This window comes from Chionomys nivalis, chromosome 22 (genome assembly GCF_950005125.1).
Source record: "Chionomys nivalis chromosome 22, mChiNiv1.1, whole genome shotgun sequence".
Lineage (NCBI taxonomy): Eukaryota > Metazoa > Chordata > Mammalia > Rodentia > Cricetidae > Chionomys > Chionomys nivalis.
The window spans coordinates 47,296,434-47,317,717 of record NC_080107.1 but is presented as its reverse complement, the minus strand read 5'-3'; the positions used below and the strand labels follow the sequence as shown (position 1 = coordinate 47,317,717).

General features: G+C 49.7%; 1 protein-coding gene across 5 annotated transcripts; it reads right to left on the bottom strand.

Moving 5' to 3' along the window:
* Nucleotides 1-256: 256 nt before the first annotated feature.
* Nucleotides 257-21,095, bottom strand: Golga2 (golgin A2). 5 transcript variants are annotated; one of them, XM_057754725.1, is made up of 27 exons: nucleotides 20,997-21,095; nucleotides 17,548-17,670; nucleotides 16,502-16,582; nucleotides 13,125-13,235; nucleotides 12,866-12,909; nucleotides 12,703-12,766; nucleotides 12,295-12,351; nucleotides 12,041-12,121; nucleotides 10,876-10,914; nucleotides 10,569-10,631; nucleotides 10,391-10,484; nucleotides 10,192-10,298; nucleotides 6,970-7,028; nucleotides 6,594-6,735; nucleotides 5,770-5,859; nucleotides 5,571-5,678; nucleotides 5,341-5,428; nucleotides 4,640-4,977; nucleotides 4,326-4,439; nucleotides 3,387-3,632; nucleotides 3,231-3,306; nucleotides 2,938-3,017; nucleotides 2,512-2,730; nucleotides 2,331-2,433; nucleotides 2,124-2,230; nucleotides 1,886-2,042; nucleotides 257-1,793 (listed from the first exon to the last, which is right to left on the bottom strand). In XM_057754725.1, exons 1-27 carry the CDS (start codon nucleotides 21,078-21,080, stop codon nucleotides 1,579-1,581), a joined length of 3,090 nt encoding a protein of 1,029 aa, XP_057610708.1. In that variant the 5' UTR covers nucleotides 21,081-21,095; the 3' UTR covers nucleotides 257-1,578. The 5 variants fall into 5 exon arrangements, with proteins under 5 accessions (XP_057610708.1, XP_057610706.1, XP_057610703.1 ...); XM_057754723.1 differs by lacking the exon at nucleotides 13,125-13,235; XM_057754720.1 differs by lacking the exon at nucleotides 12,041-12,121 and having other exon boundaries at nucleotides 20,997-21,080.
* Between the last annotated feature and the right edge of the window lie 189 nt (nucleotides 21,096-21,284).

Below are 21,284 nucleotides of genomic sequence, written 5' to 3'. Positions count from 1 at the left end.
GCCTGTAAGTCAGCACCCTTAGGTGCTGTACCCTATCTACAGGTGTTCCACCTACATATAGGTCAGTCTTGACTGTAACCCCATGACACTCTCACTGGGATCCCTCAGCTTCAGTAAGCAGTATACAGACAATACAGCATACCTGCTAAGCACGTCAGACCTTAGGCTCCAGACAGGCCAGAAGGCCGCTCCCTGCTCGGTGACAACCTCAGGCTAACCCCAGAACCCAGTGACAGGAACACCCTAGGCCCAGTAGTATGGCTAAATCCATTTATTTCCCAAGTAAAAAGCAAAATAAAGAGGAGCTGCATCAGCAGGGTGCCACAACCCCATCTCCGCCTCCTGTCTTCTGTCCTATACTACCAATAAATAAGTTTCCCATCCCCAAGTGATAATTAGAACCACCTCCCTACTTGCCAGCTCCAACCTCCACTATGATACAGGGGGTTGTCCCTACCCCGGAATATACAAAATGGTACAGAGGTACAATATGTACACCAGGGGAGGGGAAGCGCCTCCCCCCCCCAGCAGCCTCTATCCTGCTTAGTGTACAGTTACCCCAATTGTCATAAGGCCTGAGAGAATAGTACCCACTTTCCCTGTCCCAAAGTGCCTCTAAAAAGATGGAAGCCCTCCTAAATGGGATGCTTTCCAGAGACAGTTATCCCAACTGCCTGGGGACCATGGAAATGTTGCTCATCCCCACTGCCCTAAAGTGCCTCTAAGAAGATGGGAGTTGGTCTAGGGATGTGCTGGGCCCTGGGTTCCATCCCCAGCACTACCACACAGAAAGGTAGGTAGTGATGGCTGTATATATCAATTTGGTAGAATGGCTACTTAGCACTGCTAGATACCAGGCACAGTGCTGAGGCAGGAGAATCACAAGGTCAATGTGTAATGAGTTCAGGGTTAGCTTGGGATACATGTCTAAAGAAAATAAAGATAAAAAGGAGGGTGGAAAGAAATGAGAGATGGTAAAATAAAGGAGCCCTGCTGAAGGCCAGTTTGCATCTACCAGACTATGCTGTACCTGGCCATGAAAATGCTGCCAAATTGTTCTGTCCCAGTGTCTAGAGTAAGGACTGAGGCCCTCAATTAAAGACAACTTTGTCAGAAAGCCATCAGCTACCCAATCTGCTCAGTCACCAAGTCCAGTGTTCTTTCTCTAACGGGAGTTTAGAAAGTAAAACCACCCTGGCCAAAGGGCACAGACTGTCCCCATTTGTATCCCACAGTAATATAGGAAGTCTGATCATCTGGGTTGTTTTTTTTTTTTTCTCAGACAGGGTCTCAGTGTAGCCCACTGTCGCCTCAAACTTACTAGCTAGATGAGGGTGGTTGATTCTCCTGCCTCCACTTCCCAAGTGCTTGAATTCCAAGCATCACCAGTTTCAGAGTGTTGGGAACAGAACCCATGGCTATGTGCGTGGCAGACAAGCACTCTACCAACTGAGCTACTTCCTCAGCCCCTGGAGGGGGTGGATATGACCTTATTATTATAAGGATAAGGGTGACTGAGAAGGGTGGGTTGGGGCAGAACCTTTGGCTGCCCGTGGTGAGGCTTTGGCTGCCAGTCTTTTAGACAACCATGATTTTCACTTCGTCATTCTCATCAGCACGGTAGAAAAAGGGGATGCAAGGGTTGCTGCCCAGGCCTGGACGCTCCTGGGGATTCTGGATCTCACGCAGCAGCTGCATGATCTGCTGTGCAGTATGGTTCTCAGGGGGAGCAGGCGCCCCAGCATCTCCTTGTGTAGTCTCTACACTGTCAGCCAGGCTCACCTCCCTAAGGTCTTTAGAGAAAGGGGAGAGGGATGTCAGGGTTCTGCATGCAAAGGCGGTTCTTCCCTTTGTGCCTGCCCAAGCCAAGGGCTCCTCTACTCACCACCTTGCTGCTCAGCAGCTCCAAATCCCTGGGAGCTCGTGGGCACTGGGGTGGGCACATCAGCAGGGTTCTGAGAGACTGCCAGGAATTTGCTCTGCCAATCATTGCGCTCGTTCACAAGCCTCAACACCAGCTCCTGTAACTCTAGCAGCTTTACCTGGAGGTAAAAGCACTCAATAAATTGAGTGTCCCAGCCCAGCCTAGATTGGGGCCTAGACCACAGAAGTGTGGGGCTTACCTTCATCTCCTCCTTGTCCTGAGCTAGCCTGTTAATGTACTCCTCCTTCTCCAAGTGCCGAGCCTTCAGCACTGCCCTCTGGTTTTGGTAGAGAGCAATGTACTCTCCTGTGGGGATGGCAGGCAGGTGGACAACGTTCAGTCACCAAGGCTCACCCAGTCTGCCCCATGTGTAGCCCCAACTGCCTTAGGCTGGGCTCTGCCTCACCAATGGTGTCCGTCTCTCCAGAAAGCTGGATGCAGCAATGTTCAAGTTCCTCTACCCTCTCCTTGAGCTCTACTTTCTCCTGCATGACTTCCAAGAAGCGACTCTGGAGCCAAGATAGAGGTCTCAGAGACTCAGGAGCCCTGGCTGGCCCCACACTCCCAGCCCCCAAAGACACACTCACCTGCAGCTTCTCCATGGCTACATGTAGGGCCTGGTTGCTCTCCTCAGACACAGAGTCACTCACACTCCTGGGAACCACTGCCTCCTTTTCGAGCTTACTTTGGACTGGGGCTGCCAGGTGAGCCAAGCTCCGGCAACGTGCCTTTTGCTCTCTCAACTGCATGCGTAGTTGGGCCTGCTTCTCCTCAGCACTGGCTATAGCTGTGTTAAAGAACGCCACCTGCACACAAGAAGGAGTTGTGCTTCTTAGGAAGATGCTCAGGAAAGAGGCAGCAGGGAGGTAGAGTGGGAGCACCTATTCCCAGATGGGAGAGTGTCTGACCACAGGCTCCCAGGCACAACGTGGTAATCAAAAGAAATGAGAGGACAGGAAACTTAGGGACCACAGAGGCAGGGAAGAGAAGGGGCAGGGCACAGGCTAGCTCACCATGGCCTCTTTACTGTCTAGGTCTTCTGGGATGGTCAGACTAGGCCGAGGAGCCTCCTCCTCTTCCTCCTCCACATCTCCTGGGGACAGACAGTAGGTTGTCTCTTCTAACAATTCCAGCAAGTAGACAGTGGGCTAAGGGAAGACACCTCAGGACCCCACCTCTGTGCCCCCACTGTATACCCTGGGGCCAGCCACTGACTAGAAAATGCCCAAGCATTCTGAAAGCTTTTCCAAAGACGTCTGCTCAGTTCTATTAAGAGTCTGGGTCTCCCTCTCCTGTATGGTCTTACCTTCCCCAGGGAGAGCCAAGAGGCTCAGCTGGGCCTGGAGCTGCTGGTTCTCCTGGCTGGTGGCTTCCAGACGCTCCTAAGGGGCAAGGAAAGAGTGAGAAGGTACAGAGATGGCCAGGTTCTCCCACTGGGGCCCAGCCTCAGCGACTGCCTCACCTGGGTCTTTTGTAGCTCCTGGCGGGCAATTTCAGCGGCCATCTTGCCCTGTACCTCCTCATGCTGCAACTGGTCCATGAGCTGTGTCTGCAGTAGAAGTTGCTTGTGCAGTGCCTCCTTCTCGGAGGTCAGCTGCTCATAAGCAGCCAAGTGCTGTTGGTAGGCGGCGGCGTACTGCTGCAGGTGGGACAGACACTGGTCTCGCTGCTCCTGCAGACCCTGTGCTTCTTGGCTCTTCAGCTCCACCTGCAGGAAGGCTAGGCCTGAGGACTGGCAGGGGCTGGCTTCCACATCTGGGCCCAAGCCTGGGCGCCCAGTCACCTTTATCGCCACTTTAGGCCTCCCTCACATATGGAAAAGCAGATGGAATCAACACATATTGTTCTGCACAGACCACTAGTGCCCACTAGTTTATACACATTTTCTCATTTAACTCCCAACACTTCTATGAGGAAACTCATCTTTTAAGTTTAGTAAACAGGTTTGGTGATGGGAAGCGTTTGAACAAATGGATGTGAATCCAGCCTTGTATAACCTCCAACTATGAAGAATCAGCTCTGAGGAGCTGGAGAGATGGCTCAGAGGTTAAGAGCACTGACTGCTCTTCCAGAGGATCCAAGTTCAATTCCCAGCAACCACATAGTGGATCACAGTCATCTATAATGGGATTTGGTGCCACCTTCTGGTGTGCAAGCATGCATGGAAGGAATGTTATATATATAATAAATAAATATTTTAAAAAGTAAAATTAAAAAAAAAAAAGAGTCAGCTCTGGCCTTGGCCCAGATGAAGAGCAGTCCAGGTTCTATAATCTATAACAGAACAGTCATAGGCTGATTTGCAAGCCTGTCCACAGGCTGCAGCTAATCTGTGATGGGCCTTGCACCCCCACCCCTACCCCCAAATCCAGTGGCTGGCACCACATGTGGTAGGCCTTACTGTCTCTTTTAGCTCTCCCAGCCTCTCCTGCAGCTCGCCCAACTTCTTGGCCAGCTCTTTCTTGACGTGCTGCTCTGACTGCAGCGCACTGGTAATCTCCATGTTCTCATTGGTCTGGACAGAAAGCAGCCATCATAAGGACCCAATGTGGCTAGGGTGCCCAGACCTGTATGAGCACCTCCTCCCCCAGAGCAGGGAAGGCTGCTGGATCATTCCCACAGGCCTCATGGGGGGTGGACAGCACCCCATCCCCAGCCTATCACCAGAAGAGGTGAGGGTGTTCCCTGAGTAGGGAGGGCCTGCAAGCTCCGCACCAGCCTGACAAAGCCGTTCTGCAGCTCAGCCAACTGCTCCTTTAGCTCGCGGTTCTGTGACAGCGCTCTGCTGATGGTGGTGCGGTCACTCTGCATGCTCTCGAGGATCTGCTTGCGCTCCTCCGCCTGCTCACTCCAGCGCTCTGCGGCCCGCTCCAGCTCCAGCAGCCGCTCCTCCTGCTCCCGGTTCAGGAGGCTCAGGCTCTCGTTGTCCTGTACCTGGGCCCTCAGTTGTCCCGTCAGCTTCTCCAGTTCCTTCTGCAGCTGCTCAACCTCTCCCTGCAGCCGCTCTTCCACCTCGGAGGGCCCAGCTGGAGGCTGTGGGGGTGGTGGCTCCTCTGAGAAAGGAAGCAGGCACAGACACTTGACTTCTCAGACAGGCTCCATTGTGAGCTGGAGTCAGGCTCCTGCCCCAAGCCCTGGCTTCTTTTCTGTCAGGGTCTCAGACCGGGCAAGCATTTCAAGCCACTCTAGTACAGTTCCGTGATGCTCAGCCACCTGCCGGAGTAGCAGTGGCATGCCACCCTGCTTTGCACAGAAGGACACATGCTCAGAGGGATGACAAACTTGCCATCTCCTTACAGAGCCCGCTTGTTCTCTGCTACAGTGCCCGTGTACCCACCTGCCTCCCCAGGGCAATGGAAGCCACCTTTATGGCCTTGGACCCACTTCTGCTCTCAGATGACCCTCGCTCCACTCACCCGTCTGACTCCTGAGTTCCGCCAAGCTGGCCTCCAACTCCTGTACCTGACTTTCTCTGTGTTCCTTCTCTTCCTTCAGTGTGTGCACCTGCCCAAAGGCACAGGGAAAAAGCTAGAGATCCTGGGCACCATCCATTCCCAGTCCCACCTCTGCAAAATCGAAGCCCTTAGCCCATCAGCTGCGGTCCACTGATGCTCAGGAAGAGCTGGGACCCAGGGCCAGGCCTCACCTGCTCTGCCATCCGCTGCACCCTCTGCTGCCACATGGCACTCTCTCCTTTCAGGGTCTCTGCATACTGGTCTCTCTCCATCTGGAGCTGTTTCAGCGACTCCAGCAGCTGCATCAGTCAACGCACGAGTTACCAAGGGCTGCCCTGGTTCTCACGGCCACCTGGGATTGTGCCCTCCTCTCCCCTCACAAATCCTCACCTGGCCTACGTGGGTCTCTAGCTGAGCCCGCTCCTCCATGGCGTGTTGTAGCTGCTGGTTACTATCGGAGGCCTCAGACTGGCTAGAGAACTGTAGAAGGAAAACGAGGGGTTCCACTGCAATGCTCCCCACAAGAGTGTAAGCTAGGACTAATGAACAACTCAGGGTCATTGCCATATGAGAAAAGTGCCTAAGCCGGGCAGTGGTGGCGCACGCCTTTAATCCCAGCACTTGGGAGGCAGAGGCAGGCGGATCTCTGAGTTCGAGGCCAGCCTGGTCTATAAGAGCTAGTTCCAGGACAGGAACCAAAAGCTACGGAGAAACCCTGTCTCGAAAATAAAATAATAAAAAAAAAAAACTAGGGAGAAAAGTGCCTGGAAGCAGTAAGCAGCCTCCTGCATAGATTTCATTTAAATGAAACAGAATGGTGGCTTTTCTGCTGGGCATGGTGGCTCATGACTGCAACCTCAGCAGTTGGAAGGCTAAGGTGAGCAGACTACCATGAGTTCAAAGCTAGCCTGGCTACCTGATGAGTTATAGGTCACCCTGGCTACTGTCTCTGACTCAACAACATGAATAAATAAACAAAAACAATGTTTTTTCAAGCAGTACATGTCAAAAAAGTAAAAATTTAACAGCCATATCAGTGACCAGTTAAGATTATGACTCCACAGGTATGGTCAGGGCTCCACTGCGGAACATTTAGCAAAGAATTCTATAGCAGGCCAGAAGGCTTCAAACTGTCCAGTGCTTGGCTACAGGTCGCCTACAAGGATGCTGAGACTGTGTGCCTGGGGCTTAGGGGTGTGGGCTGCACCTCTCACCTGCTGCAGCAGCAGCTCCGACATTTCCAGCTTCTTCTGCAGCTCCTCCACCCCCAACTGTGCAGCTGCTTTCTCCGCCACCAAGATTCTAAGTTTCTCTTCCAGTTCTGAGTTCTGCTGCCTCAGATCTTCGTTATTTTTGCTATGGCCAAAGAGGCAGTGCAGAAAGGAAGGAACCAAAACAAGAAATGACCACATTTTTGAGTAACGTATGAGCCTTGCCACTAAGCCACAGACACAGCATCAAGACACAGTAACAGGCCGCACCATGAGTTGGGAGCATGGCTAGGACAAGAGCACAGCTTACACAAGCCCAAACACGTCTCCTCTGACCCTCCATTCCCTGCAGAAGGCCCAACCTCCTTCCCATTCTTACTTGTTCTTGTACAACTCCAGCTTGAGGGCATCTCGCTCTTTGGTTAGGTCCTTGTTGTACTGCAGATAAAGAAAGCTGAGTCTGGACCTGGCAGGCTGAAGAGACAGCTGACACAACACCAATGGACCCAGTGATAATCCACAGTGACATTTCCTCCCTCCAGTCACACTTAACATTATCACAAGGCATTTCTAAGCCTGTGGTCTCATTTGTGTTTCTGTGTGTTTGTTTGGTTGTTTTTTTTAAGATAGGGTTTCTCTGTGTAGCCTTGGCTGTCCTGGAACTCATTCCGCAGACCAGGCTGGCTTCAAACTCAGAGATCCCACTGTGTCTGCCTTCAGAGTGCTGGGATTAAAGGTGTGCGCCACCATACCCAGCTTTGTTTTGTTTTTAAGATTGGGTCACACTATGTTTTCCTAGCTTGCTTCAAACTCCTGTGTTTAGATGATCTTCCTGACTTGGCCTCCCCAATAGCTGGGACCAAAGGTCCAGTTATAGCCTTCAGGGTTGGTTTATTTTTTAATTTTTTTTAACTTTTATTTATTTTACATGTATTGGTGTTTTGCCTACATATATGTCTATGCTCCACAAGCATGAACCACCATGTGGGTACTGGGTATTAAACCTGGATCATCTGGAAGAGCAGCCTGTACTCTTATCTGCTAAACCATCTCTCTAGTCTTGTTTTTGTTTTGTTTTTTTTTTATGCATTGGTGTTTGACCTTCATGTCTTTGTGAGGGAGTCGGATTCATTGGAACTTGTTGAGTTATAGACATTTATGAACTGCCATATGGGTGCTGGGAATTGAAACCAGGACCTCTGGAAGAGCAGTCAATACTCTTAACCACTGAGCCATCTCTATGCCCCTACCCCATTCTTGTTTTTAATTAACAATAATTTTTTTTTTTTTTTTTTTTTTTTTTTTTTTTTTGGTTTTTTGAGACAGGGTTTCTCTGTGGTTTTGGAGCCTGTCCTGAAACTAGCTCTTGTAGACCAGGCTGGTCTCGAACTCACAAAGATCCGCCTGCCTCTGCCTCCCAAGTGCTGGGATTAAAGGTGTGCGCCACCACCGCCCGGCAACAATAATTTTTTTTAAAAGGCTAGGGATCAAACTCAAGTCCTTGTAAAGGCCAGTCAATTACTCTACCACTGACCAATAATACCTTGGCTCTCTTTTATTTTTTCTTCTGAAGCAGGGTCTAAGCAACCAGGCAAGACTAGAATTTACACTATAGCCCAAGCTGGCCTTGAACCCTCCTGCCTCAGCCTCCTGGCGCCCAGCATTCATTCTGGTTTTTTTTTTTTTTTTTCATTTTCGAGACAGGGTTTCTCCATAGCTTTTGGTTCCTGTCCTGGAACTAGCTCTTGTAGACCAGGCTGGCCTCGAACTCACAGAGATCCGCCTGCCTCTGCCTCCCAAGTGCTGGGATTAAAGGCGTGCGCCACCGCCCGGCTTCATTCTTGTTTTATGAGAAGAGTTTCAAGCAGATGGGGCTGGCCTTTCTCTTCCAAGTGCTGGAATTACAGGCATGTGCCACTCCATCTGGCTCACTCTTTTTTCTAAAAAATTATTTATAGTTTTTTTTGAGGCAGGGTCTTTCTATATAGCCCTGGTTGTCCTAGAACTCACTATGTAGACCAGACTGGCCTCAACTTGCAGACATCAACCTGCCTCTGCCTCCATAGTACTGGGATTAAAGATATTCACCACCATGCCTCCCTGGTAACTCCTTTTTTGGGGCAGAGGTGGGAGTTTCTCTGTGTAGCCCTGGCTGTCCTGTAGCTCTCTGTAGATCAGGCTGGCCTCAAACTCAGAGATCCACCTGCCCCTGTCTACCAAATGCTGGGATTAAAGGCCACTTCCCAGCTAACTCCTTTGGGTTTTTTTTGTTTGTTTGTTTTCTTTTCTAGTTTTTTTTTTTTTTTTTTTTTTTTTAAATAAGAAATCCTGAACCAGGTAGTGGTGGGACAACACTTTAAATGCCATCACTCAGGAAGCAGAGGTATCTCTGTGAGTTCCAGGCCATCCAGGGCAACACAGAGACCCTGTCGCAAAAACAAAACAACAACCAAAAAAAAAAAAACCTGGTTTGGTTCTCAGCACCAACATGATAGACCCAGTGCCAGGAGATCCAAGAGCCTTCTGCCCTCTGCAGGCATCAGCTATGTGTGTAGTGCATATGCAAGCAATACACACACACATACACATACATACACACACACACACACTAAAAGTAAATAAGCCTTAAAAATAGAAATAAACTGGGCGGTGGAGGCTCACACCTTTAATCCCAGCATTTGGGAGGCAGAGACAGGTGGATCTCTGAGTTCAAGGCCAGCCTGGTCTACAGAGCCAGTTCCAAAACAAGCTCCAAAGCTAAAGAGAAACCCTGACTTGAAAAAGTGGATAGATGGATAGATAGATAGATAAGAAAACTCTTGTACCAGGTGGTGGTGGTTTGTACCTCTAATCCTAGCACTTGAGAGGCAGAGGCAGATCCTTAAGTTTGAGGCCAACCTGGTCTACAGAGTTCCAGGGCAGGTAGGGTTACACAGAGAAACCCTGTCCTGAAAAAACAAATATAACAAAAACAAACAAAAAAGAATTCCGTAAGATGAAGTAGGCAGAGGAAAAAGACTGAGACCAGGATGTATTGGCTTAAGACTGATTTTAGCATATGGAGGCCAAGGCATTCACAACAGACTATGATTAGCCAGAACTCTCAGACACTGATTGGTGTTAATTTGTTCACTGAACACTTCACCAGACACCACTGCTAATCCACCAATCTCACACCCATCAAGAACAGGGCAGAAACACAGTATACAAAAGTGCTGGCCTGAAGTCACTTAGCAGGGGTGGGACCTGAGCACTTTGGGGTGTCTAAATCTCTAGGCACTTTCTCCCTGGGGGTTGTAGATAAGAGGAGGAAAATTAACTTCTGTTTGGATCTTGTGCTCTCCTCTGAATGGATGGTCTATTCACACACTCCAAAACTCAGAGGGGACAGAAGCAAAATGATTCCCACCTGAGCTCACTCGCACAGTCCCCAGTCACACAGCTGTGGACCCATCCCCAGTTTGCTTCATCCAACCACACAAAAGCAGCAACAAACAGTCCATGCTGGGTTGTCAGGAGCAAGACACTGGACCACGCAGAAGAGCACTTTAAGCTTACTGTCCACCAGGAAGCTGTTGATGGCCAGAGGGGCTTGTCTTACCCTGTCTGCTTGTTTCTGTTGCGTTGACACAGTAGACAACGTCCGCTCTAGCTCTCCCACACGCTGTCGGGAAGACTGTAGACGGTTGGCGAGATCCTCTGACTCTCCTGAAATAAGAGTGGTCTAGATGGAGCCCTAGGGACCCTCCCTCAGGGCTGCCAAGGCACCAGCATAAGGCTGAAGGGTGCCCTGATCCTACCTGCTTTCTGCCTGGCTGCTTGCTGCGTGTGGGCCAGGGCAGTCTGTAATTCTGCCTTCTCAGACACCAGGATGCCTATGGTCTGAATGTGAACCTTTGGGAGAAAAGTCCAAAAGTGCTGAAAGGAAAGAGAGACATGCTCTCTGGGGGACATAGGGACACCATGCAGGCCACTCACCTGCAGTTGTTCCCTGAGAGCTCCCTGCTCCTTTGCCAGCTTCTGCTGATAATCCTTCTTCTCCTATGGGCATGAGAAGTGCAGCTCTTAGCAGGGATGCAGAATCCCAGCAGGGACGAGTCCCCAGAAAACCACCAGTGGCCCAGGACAGGTCCACCAGGAAGCCAGGTTATCAAGGATCCTATGGAGGACACCCTGTGGGGCGAGTCTTCTCCAAGAAGTAAGCAAGCAAGATCAAGGCCTGCAGCTCTAAGGCCTCCCCCAACCCCATCAGCCAAGAAAAGAGCAAATGCAGAAACCACAGTACTTTTTCCAGTTGATCCAGAGTATCTTGGTTCTGTTGTTTCTGTGGGAAGAGTCAAAGGAAGGTGACTGGGGCTGGTCTCTTTTTATGCCACCCCAGACCAAGACAGAGCAGGGAGATGGATTTGAAAAAGGAGCTCAGACTCCTAGGGGCTCATGAACCAACAAACTACTCAAGTTCCCAAGGAACTACAGTTTGTGTCTTGGCTGCCTTTCAATTACAACTATGCCACAGAGGTCTGAATCTGGGTCTAAGTTAAAGAACAGTAACTCTAGAAACAAGTTTGAGAAAGAAGACTACCCTCTGCCAACTTGGAACAGTGTGCAGAGTTAAGAACTGACTGTATCTTGTACAGCCAAGAGAGGAACGGGAGAGTACTTTGTTCTGACAGTTCAGTAAGTCTTCTTTTTTCCTCCAAGACAGTTTCTCTGTAGTTTTGGAGCCTGTACTCGCTCTTTTAGACCAGGCTGGCTTTGAACTCACAGAGATCCACCTGCCTCTGCCTCCCAAGTGCTGGGATTAAAGGAGTGTGCCACCACCACCCGGCTCAGTAAGTCTTTAAATTCTTTTTTTTTTGGGAGGGGGGTGTTTTGAGACAGGGTTTCAGTTTGTAATAGCCTTAGCTGTCCTGGAACTCACTCTAATAGACAAGGCTGGCCTTGAACTCACAGAGATCCACCTGCCTCTGCCTCCTGTGCTGCCTCTGCCTCCTGTGCGCCACCACCACCACCCAGCTAAGTCTTTAAATTCTTGCCACTTAAGAGTAGAAAGAGGTCTCTGACACTCTCCAACTCTGCCTCAACAGGAAACTCAAACCCAGGGAGTACTGTGGCCAAAATCAAAAATAAAATTAGGACCTAAGTCAGGGCAAGACATGGAGCTCCTGACAACCAACTGGATTTGTGTTCTCTTGCACTGGAGGCACCAAGCTCAGAACAAGTGTGGTAAGGGCTCACGCTGGGAGTCTAGAGTACAGAAAGAGGTGGGAGCAGCGAGAAGAACCATGCTGCATGCTCTATGCTCTTGCTGCCTCCAGCTGAGACTGAGGCCCCCAGGTCTCCCGTTACCCTTTGGCCCCAGGGGCTCCCAGTCTCTCTCTTCAGAGCCCCAAGGGGAAACTGAAGCCCAGGACTGGCAGAAGGAATCAGGGACCCCACTGGACTCTTACCAATTCCTCTATCGTGCTACTGAGTTGTTTGTTTGTTACATAGCTGGAGTCCAGGGCTCCGGCTAGCTCTTGGTACCGGCTCTGAGGCGCATGCAGAGGAGGAGTTGGAGGAGGGAGGGGGGAAAGGTAGAGAGAGCATCATTAGGGTTGGGGGTGGTGGGCTGTCTCGGCTGGCAGTGGGCACTCAGGTCCCACTGTACAAGGAGATAGGTGGTTGGTTTAAAGGGTCTGAACCATGTTCCACGGCTACTCACCTCCAGTTCCTTCATGTTGGAAGACACGAGGCCCTCCCCATTGATGTAGGATGTAGTCTAGGAGAGACAACATCTCAGATGGAGATGCTGTCACCCTCAGTGTCTAATCCCTCCAGCATCCTTACTTCCCCTCAACTAGCAGAGTCTGCTCTCCTGCCGACCTTGGACGTCTCTTCTCACACCCTCGCGGTTCTCATCCCGCCACAGCTCAGCCCCTGCCCTCAACAGCTGTCATCTCGCACTTTCTACACCAGGCTAAAAATCACATCACCCGTCAGGGTCCAAATCTGTCTTCTCTGGGTCTGCCAGGATCCTCTCATGAGTCAGTCTCCTGAGAATCCCTGCTTCAGCTTCTACCATGCTTTTCTTTCCCCTCTACCTTCTCTCTGGACCCCAATCCTGCGGTACCTCAGACACAAGCCCATTGAGCTGTTGAGAAAGTTGTCGCAGACTCTCAGTTGATGAGAAAGTCCTAAGGAAGGAGACAGAGGGTCAGGGGTGCAGGTGGCTTGATGGGAACCCGACTCGTGGGCAGAGGCCTGCCCTGACTCCCTCAGTAGAGAACGCTTACTTGGTCTCCTCCATGAGGTTAGAACAATTGCCAGCGTCGTGGCTCTGTATGGGTAGAAACAAATCAGGTCACTATTCAGTTTCTGCTTATCATCACCAGGGACGAGGTAGGCCAAGCTCATCAACACCCATCTCCCCAAGCCTCCCCACATCAGGCTCCAGGAGCAGCACCTGGACCAAGCTACCAGAAGAGAGAATTCGGAGAAAGTCCTTTGGCAAGCAGACAGGAGCGCAGCAAGCAAAAGGGAAAAAGCACAAACCTGAGGTGATGCCATGCTAGTGAGGTCAGCATCAGGGGAAGGGACAACACCAAGAAACATAGTGTCATCATCAGCAGTTGGCGGTGCAGGAGCAGCACAGTCTGAGGGCGCCTGTCATAGAACAGAGCAGGGGCATTAGACGCCACAAGGAGCCTCGCTGCCATGGACATGAGGTGATGGGCAAGCAGGGTAGGAGAGCAGCAGTCACAGGACAGTCGCACATGCTGGGAGCTACTGGGGACAGACACGGCCTGCCCAGGTCTCAGGCCACTGAGGAGCATTCTGAAGACCAAAGCTCAAAGCAAAGGCTGCAGGGTCTCCTTCCTGAACACCCGAGGACCTTGTTCCCTCTGAAGCTCTGACCTGTGGCAGCCACAGCAGGAAGTGCCCAAGTCCAGGAGCCAGAGAGCCAGCCTGTACCGACTGTGACCCTGACTATGGCCTGCCCCTGGGATGGACTAGTCGCCATGGTCAACATAACCATTCACCCCTCTCCTCTTGCTTTCCTGCCTTCCCTTCTCCCAACCCACGCACTGGCTGTGTTTGTTGATTAAAGCAGAGACCAATGGTTGCCTTTTGGCTTGCAGCATCCTGGAGATCAGATGACCTTCCTAGGAATAGCAGCCAGGGATTCAGGATGTGGCGGTTTGTGGAAACCTCCTTACTTCCCCTGTGGGAACCATCTGCTTTACCAGCTGTACCCAGTCACTCCTCAGGCTTAGACCTCACTCTTATACACACACACACACACACACACAATTTTTGAGACAGGGTTTTACTATCCAGTTCTGAATGTCCTGGAACTTAACTCTGTAGACCAGGCTACAGGTTGGCCTCGAACTCACTGGGTATGTGCCACCACCATGCCCAGTGGTTTAGGACTTCCTTGAGAATATGTCTCTGGCTGGGTGGTGGTAACACACACCTTTAATCCCAGCACTGGGGGCAGGGGGCAGAGGCAGGTGGATTTCTGAGTTCAAGGGCAGCCAGGGCTACACAGAGAAATCCTGTCTTGAAAAACAAGACAAAACAAAATGCCTCTGGTTTAGAGGTCTTCTAATGTCCAACAAGCTAGACGGGCAGAGAATAGGAAGCCAAGGCTGGTCTGGGAGGCAATGGCCACGCCTTTGTCCAAAGACAGGCTGCCTGCTTTCTGAGCCTCAGTCTCAGCCTCCTGAAGGCTGACCAAATTTCCTCCACTGAGCAGTCAAGAACCTTGAAGAACAAGGGTAAGCCTCGCTCTCTGCAGGGTTACTGTGGCCACGTCCCTGGAATCCCACGTGACTGTCAGCTTGGAATTACCATACATGTTGCCTTGACAGCTCTACAGTTGAATATAATCAGTAAGAGTAGGGACACAGACAGTCAGGGAGTGTGGGACTAAGTGACAGAACCCTCCTAGGCTCTGGGTCCCTAGGGGCATCTCAGGAACGGATAAGACACCACACACGGCTAATGAGCACCAAATAACTCCCCAATTTTAAGTCTTACGGCTAAGCATGGAGTTTTTAAAACATCCCAGCCAATTAGAAACTATGTTTTTGTTTTTTCGAGACAGCGTTTCTCTGTGTCTCTTTGGTTGTCGTGGAACTCACTCTGTAGACCAGGCTGGCCTTCAACTCACAGAGATCCAGGGATTAAAGGCCGTGCAACACCACGCCAGAAAGACTTCTATCTTTCTATAACTTCCTATATCTTCTCTACTCAGAAGACACCATTCTCCTTCATTCCTGGTTTGGAAAATCCGTTACTGATTCAAGAAAGTTTTCAGAAACACCAGGAGAGGGGGCTGGGTACTCAGATTAATTTTTCCAGTGAAGAAACTGAGGCCCAGGCTCTCAGTGTGACTGACTCCTGAGCACAGCAAATGAACTGAGAGATGGAGCACAGCCCCTGAGCACACCACAACTTCTGGCCAGGAGCAGCGCTAGTGGCTGAAAAAGAGTCCAGCTCCAACCCGAGTCCTCAGTCCGTTCCACACTCAGCTCTAAAAGGATGTGGCCTTGGCTCAGGCCACTCCTTCAGTTGGACAAAAGCCTGCTCCTTTTGTTTGGCAAGTGCTAACTGAAACAAGGACTAAAGTCACGCCCAGGAGGCCATCTCCAAGCCTGTGGACACAGGTTCTGGGCCACCCAGACTCCCTGTGTCTCTCAAAGGTGCCTGCCTGTGAGCTCCCTGCTCCTCAGCTCTCCATGTGGATGAACAGGAACCATCTTTCATCATCAGATAGCCGCGAATGCCCCTTCTCCAGCCTCAAGTCCACTGTGAAGCAACTCTTCTGTTGCTACATGAGGCATCCTGGATGTCACACAGCATTGCATCTGGCTCAGGTAATATGGTATTTGTGTGAGACAGGGTCTCACTATGTAGCCCAGGCTATCTTGGGACTTACCATCCACGTGTCTCAGTCTCCCGAGCACTGGGCTTTATGGGCATGTGCCAGTATACCTGGGTGTTCGTCTACTTTTGTCACTGTTTACCAGAGCCTTTCCTATCAAGGGCCCACTGATTTTTCAAAGACACAGCGGGCAGAGTCTCCTGGTCATTTATTTGTTAGTTAACTTTACCTCTGACAGTTTCTTTCTCCCCCACCCCCAAGAGGCAGGGTTTTCCTGTGTAGCCCTGGCTGTCCTGGAGCTCACTCACTGGGATTAATGGTGCGTGCCACCACTGCCCAGTTAGTTTCTTAGAAAAAAATCTTGGGCTGGAGAGATGGCTCAGAGGTTAAGAGCACTGACTGCTCTTCCTGAGGTCCTGAGTTCAATTCCCAGCAACCACATGGTGGCTCACAACCATCTGTAATGAGATCTGGTGCCCTCTCTGGCAAGTAGGCATATATGCAGACAGAACACTGTATACATAATAAATAAAAATCTTAAAAAAAAAAAAAAAAGAAAAGAAAAAAGTCTTAATTCCAGAAACTATAATGCAAATTCACTTTCTCATAACCTTATGTTCCGAAGTTTCAAAGCAAGATGAATTTATTAAAAAGAATTGCGTGTTTCCACGGTCTGGTCTTTTGGAGACAGATGCCCAGAGGGCAAGCGCAAAGGGTGTTTTGTTTCCACCTGTCCCAGTCTAACAGCACCATGCTGGGTGTTCAGAAGCCCACAACTCACACCTCATCTGAAAGTTATCTCTTCAGTCAGCTATAACTTTCAAGGTGGGTCTCAACTCCTTCTCCAGGATGAGAATTGATACGGAGAAAGAAAAAAGAATCCCAATCAAGCAAGCAGTTGACGAAGCAGACATGGGGGTTAAGGGTTAACTGAGGCAACATAAAATAAGCCAGTGGCAGAGGTTCCCCAAAGCAGGGAAGCCTCTGGAGCATGCATGGCTGGGAGAGCAAGCCAGAGGGAGTCTCGACACTGCCTCACCTTCCTCTTGTCTAATGGGGGGAGTGAGACCCCATTGGAACGGTTAAGGTCGGACACCAACACCTTCAGAATGTCCTGAATCTATAGCAGGCGAGAAGGAGAAACAAGGGCAGGGGGAGAAAGGCAGAAAGTCAGGGCAGGAAGAAGAGAACCGGTCAAGGAAATGGAACACTCAAAGAGCAGAGATCAGCACCCAGGGCCTGCACCATCTGTCCAAACCTCCACTTGCTGCTTTGTAAGCTGCAGCCCTCAGAATAAATAAGAGTTCCCCAAGGGATGCAATCAACTCGCTTGACCACTGCAGCAACCCAACATTGAGACCCTTTCTACAGACCCAGGATTGCAGGAACAATCTGAAAAGCCCCAGAACCCACGTCCACCTTCAAAACCAGACTCTCAGCTAAGACTTCTCTAATACTGCTACCATCCAGCTGAAAAGCAAGTCTGTAAGACACCAAGTGAGTCTACCATCATCTTATCAGATAAACTGTGTGGTGACTTTCCTGATGAAACCCAGCAAGCTCATGACAAAGATGGACTTAAAACTTAGATCTTCTCTTACTGTTGCTTCCTCTTAGGAAAGCCTGAGAACAAATGATGCTCCCTCTGGCCTGGTTTCTACCCACAAACCAAGAAGATCAAGCAGCACCTAATGCTGAATCACTATTTACTCCAAGCAGGTTCTCTATTTGGGGAATTAACACAAAAACAACAGTAACTAAGTTCATTTAAATTTTATAAATATACATTAAACAATATTGCTACTATTTTATAGGTATGTAAGAAGAGGCTCAAAATGTTCATACAACTTGCCCTAAATCTTATCATATTTCTAGCAGATGGAGAGATAGGATTCAGACCCAGATTTTACTTTATTTTTCTGTGCTGAGATAAAACCCAGGGTCTCTTTCCGGGCGAGGCTTAATTCATTACCATTGAACTAGGCTCCCAGTCCTTAAAGCGAGAAATTTGAACCATCACTGACACTTCCACCTGAACCACAGCCCTCTCCACCCCATCCCCAGGACTCTGCAACCCAGACTCACATCCTCTGGTGACTGACAATCACTGGCGGTGGTTTTCTCAGGGCTACTGCCATTTTTAATCTTTTTTTTCTTCTTTGCTCCTGCAGGAACACCAGGGCTGTTCTTCTGCTGATACTCTCTCAACTGTGAAAAAGAGAAAGAACAGCTACTCATGAAAGCCGTTTGTCCCATACTCACAGCCTCCACTCCAGCTGGAATTCCAGTTTATTAAGCGATTCTTGTATGGTGTTTCTGAATCATTGTTTGTTTGAGACAGGGTCCTATGAATCCCAGGGTGAACTCCAACCCACTATGTAGATATGGAAGACTCAACCTCTAAAAGCTCTAGGATTACAGATATGTGCCACCATACCCTGTTTATACAGTGCTGGAGAGGAAATCTAGGGCTTTGGGGCAAGCAAGGCAAGTACTCTCCCAGCTGAACTTCATGCCCAGCTCCCTCCCATGCATTTTTAATAAAAATACTCTTAAATACATAAGTCTTATGTAATAGTACCACAATTCTACAAGATATCATAATGACGTTTTAATGGCCAAAGAAATGGCTAAGAAGGCAGTAATTGGGTTAGGAATGTAGCTCAGTGGAAAATACTTGCCTAGCATTCAAGAGGCCCTGAGTTCCATCTCCAGCAACACATATGCATGCACGCGTGCGCGCACGCACACACACACACACAGAAGCAGACACAGAATTTAAACTCAATCTTCTGATTCCCAGCTCTGGGGTTTGCAGCTCCCAAGGGAAAATCTAGAGGTAGCAATCAGAGAGTAAACATTCAGCAGGTAAGAACTAGCTGGGTGTGTTCTCCCCTATCTGTAATCCCAACTCTTGGAAGGGACAGGCAAGAGAAATGAGACTTTGAAGCCAGCCTTGGCTACACAGCAATACCCAGTCTCAGAATAAGACAAACAAACAAATGAACCAGCAGACAAAAACTACATGCTGAACCTTAAAACCCCTTCCTTTTTTTCGAAACATTTTATCTTGCTGAGCATGGTGGTACAAACCCTTAATCCTAGCACTCAAAGGAGAGGCAAACGGAGTGATGAGTTGAGCTAGCCTGGTCTACATAGCAAGTTCCAGGCCAGTGAAGGATACAAAGCAGGACCATGTCTTTATTCTTACTTATTTTTAAATTTATTTTATGTGCATGAATATTTTGCACACATGTGTGTATATATGTGCTGGGTGTATATGTGATGCACACAGAAGTCAGAAGTAGGTGTCAGAACCCTTGAACTGGAGTCTCAGATGACTATCAATCATCGTGGGTGCTGGAAGTGAAATCCAAAAATTCCATCTTCAAAATATGTACGTGCATGCGTGTCTCTGTGTGTATGTCATGCACATGTATGTCTGTATACTGGGAGAGGGTACATGGGTATATCATGGTGCACACAAGAATGTCAGAGGACAGTCTCTTCCACTTTGAGACAAGTCTCTTGTCACCAAACACAGCAGGCTAGGTGGCCCTTCTGTTCCTAGGAGTTCAGTCTCTACCTTCCATCTAGCCAGAAAACACCTGGGCTTACAGATTCATGCTGCCATGTCTGGTTTTATGTGGGTTCTAAGAAATCCAAATTCAAGTTCTTCTGCTTGTGTGGCAATACTTTACCTAATGAACCATCTCATTCTCAAAAGCCAAAGTACTGTCAATAAAACCTCAAGTCAATGGCTTTTTCTTTCTCTTTTCTTTTTTTGTCTTTGTGTTTGTGTGTGTGCACGTGCGTATGGTAGTACTGGAAACTGAACTTGGAGCGATATGCATGAGACACCAGTACTTTACTACCGAGCATATATAGTTTCCATTTAAAAAAAAAGATTGCTGGGCATAGTAGCCCATACTTTTCATCCCAGCACTAGGGAGGCAGTGGCAGGTGTGGATCTCAGTGAGTTTGAGGTCAGCCTGGTCTACACAGTGAGTTCCAGTACAGTCAGGACTACATAGACACTTCTCGAAAACAAAAAAAAATTAATCTAATTTAATAAAAAAACTATTTTTATTTTATGAGTTTTTGCTTACATATCTATCTGTACATAGTGTACATGCGGTAACCTAGGTGGCCAGAAGAGGGCGTCATACAGAGTCTCTGGAACTGGAGTTACATACAGATGGATGCTAGCTGACATGTGGGTGACAGGAGTTAAACCTAGGTCCTCTGCAAGAGCCAACAAGTGCTTTATCTGCTGAGCCATCTCGCCAGCCCCAACCCTCTAATTTTTTTTTTTTTTTGGTAAAGGTGGAGTATTACATATACCATGCTGGCCTCAAACTCCATATAAAGACAAAAATAACCTTGAAGTTCTGATCCTTCTGCCTCTACCCCCAGAGTCTTGGGATACAGGCTTGCATTGTCTTGCCCAGTTAAGGCCGTGTTGGGACCCACCCAGAACTCATACGTGTTAGGCAAACACTCTTGCCAACTAACCGGCCCTTGCATACACTAAACAAACACCCTAACAACTTAGCTACATGCCGAACCCCACTGGGGCCCTTTACCAACACCGCAGTACTTCCTAAAACTTTTACAACGTAACACGGAGAAAGAACTCACGAAGGCGAGAACGGGGAAGCCCAACCTAAGCATCATTTCAGAGAGAAGGTTTTACTCAGAGGGAAGATTCTGACAAATCTATGAAAACGCCATGCCTGACTTTTATGTTAGTGTCTCAAAAGGCTCATGGGAAAGGGATGGTTCATGTTTACCCTGTAGTGCTCACCACCTAGTCTGAGAAGCCGACTGGAAGCTGTTCAGTTTCCCAAAAAACTGATCCACAGTAAACATGCATTTTGCAAATGTCCAGAGACATTTCAGTCTCAGCGAGTGGAACACTAAAAAATCCCAACCCAACCCACACCCGTTCTTCCATGTCAGCCAGAGAGACACTGACAGTGTCCTGTGCTCACATTAACGGCTAAGTTAAAGGGCTGTGGGCGCCCGAATCGTCTCCGTACTCGAGCTCCCTTCCAGGTGGAAATAGGTGCTTCCCCAGAAACAGGAAAAGAGCTGACGACTTTAGGTGAGCAGGAGGGACGCTCCAAGACCGGCCTCCGGATAGTAATGACAGTTTCGAGGGGGCCTGTGACGTAACTACATTCCACTCCACACTACCAACGCCCGCCTCGCCGCTCCGGGGAGCTGCGGGGGACGAGAGTACAGGGCCAGGAGCGAGGTCCCTGGAGACAGGGGCCCAGGGAGCTGTGGTTCGGAGCTGGGGACCGAAAGACCCTGAAGTCACTGGCCAAAGTCAGCCAGGGGCGACTGGGCGGGCGGGCGGGGGGCTGGGTTGTTGAGGGGGCGGGGCTGGCTGAGAAGACTTTACTGGGGAGCCCGGGGCGCTGAGGGGTTCTTCCCATGTGTCTCGGGAAAGGCTCGGACTCTGGTCATGGTCCAGCCATCAGAGGAGCTCGGGTGGGGTCAAGGGGCCGCGACCCGGAGCGCTTTACCTTTTTCTTGGCCGCAGCCAATTTGCTCTGCCTGGTTTCTTCCGACATCCCGGGGTGGGGAGGGGGGAAGCGGGGGGGCCACATCACCACGATCCCGGCAGCCACTGCGGAACTGCTTCCGGCAGCTACAGCGCTCTGAGTGGCAGAGAAGGCGGGTGCCAGGCGCCACTAGGCCTCTGGGAAACGCAGCGTGGCCTTCCCTCTCCAAGCCCATTGGTTGACGAGAACGATGAATGACGGGGAGGCGTGGCCGCACTGCCGCGAGGCGGGAGCAACCGGTGGAGCGAA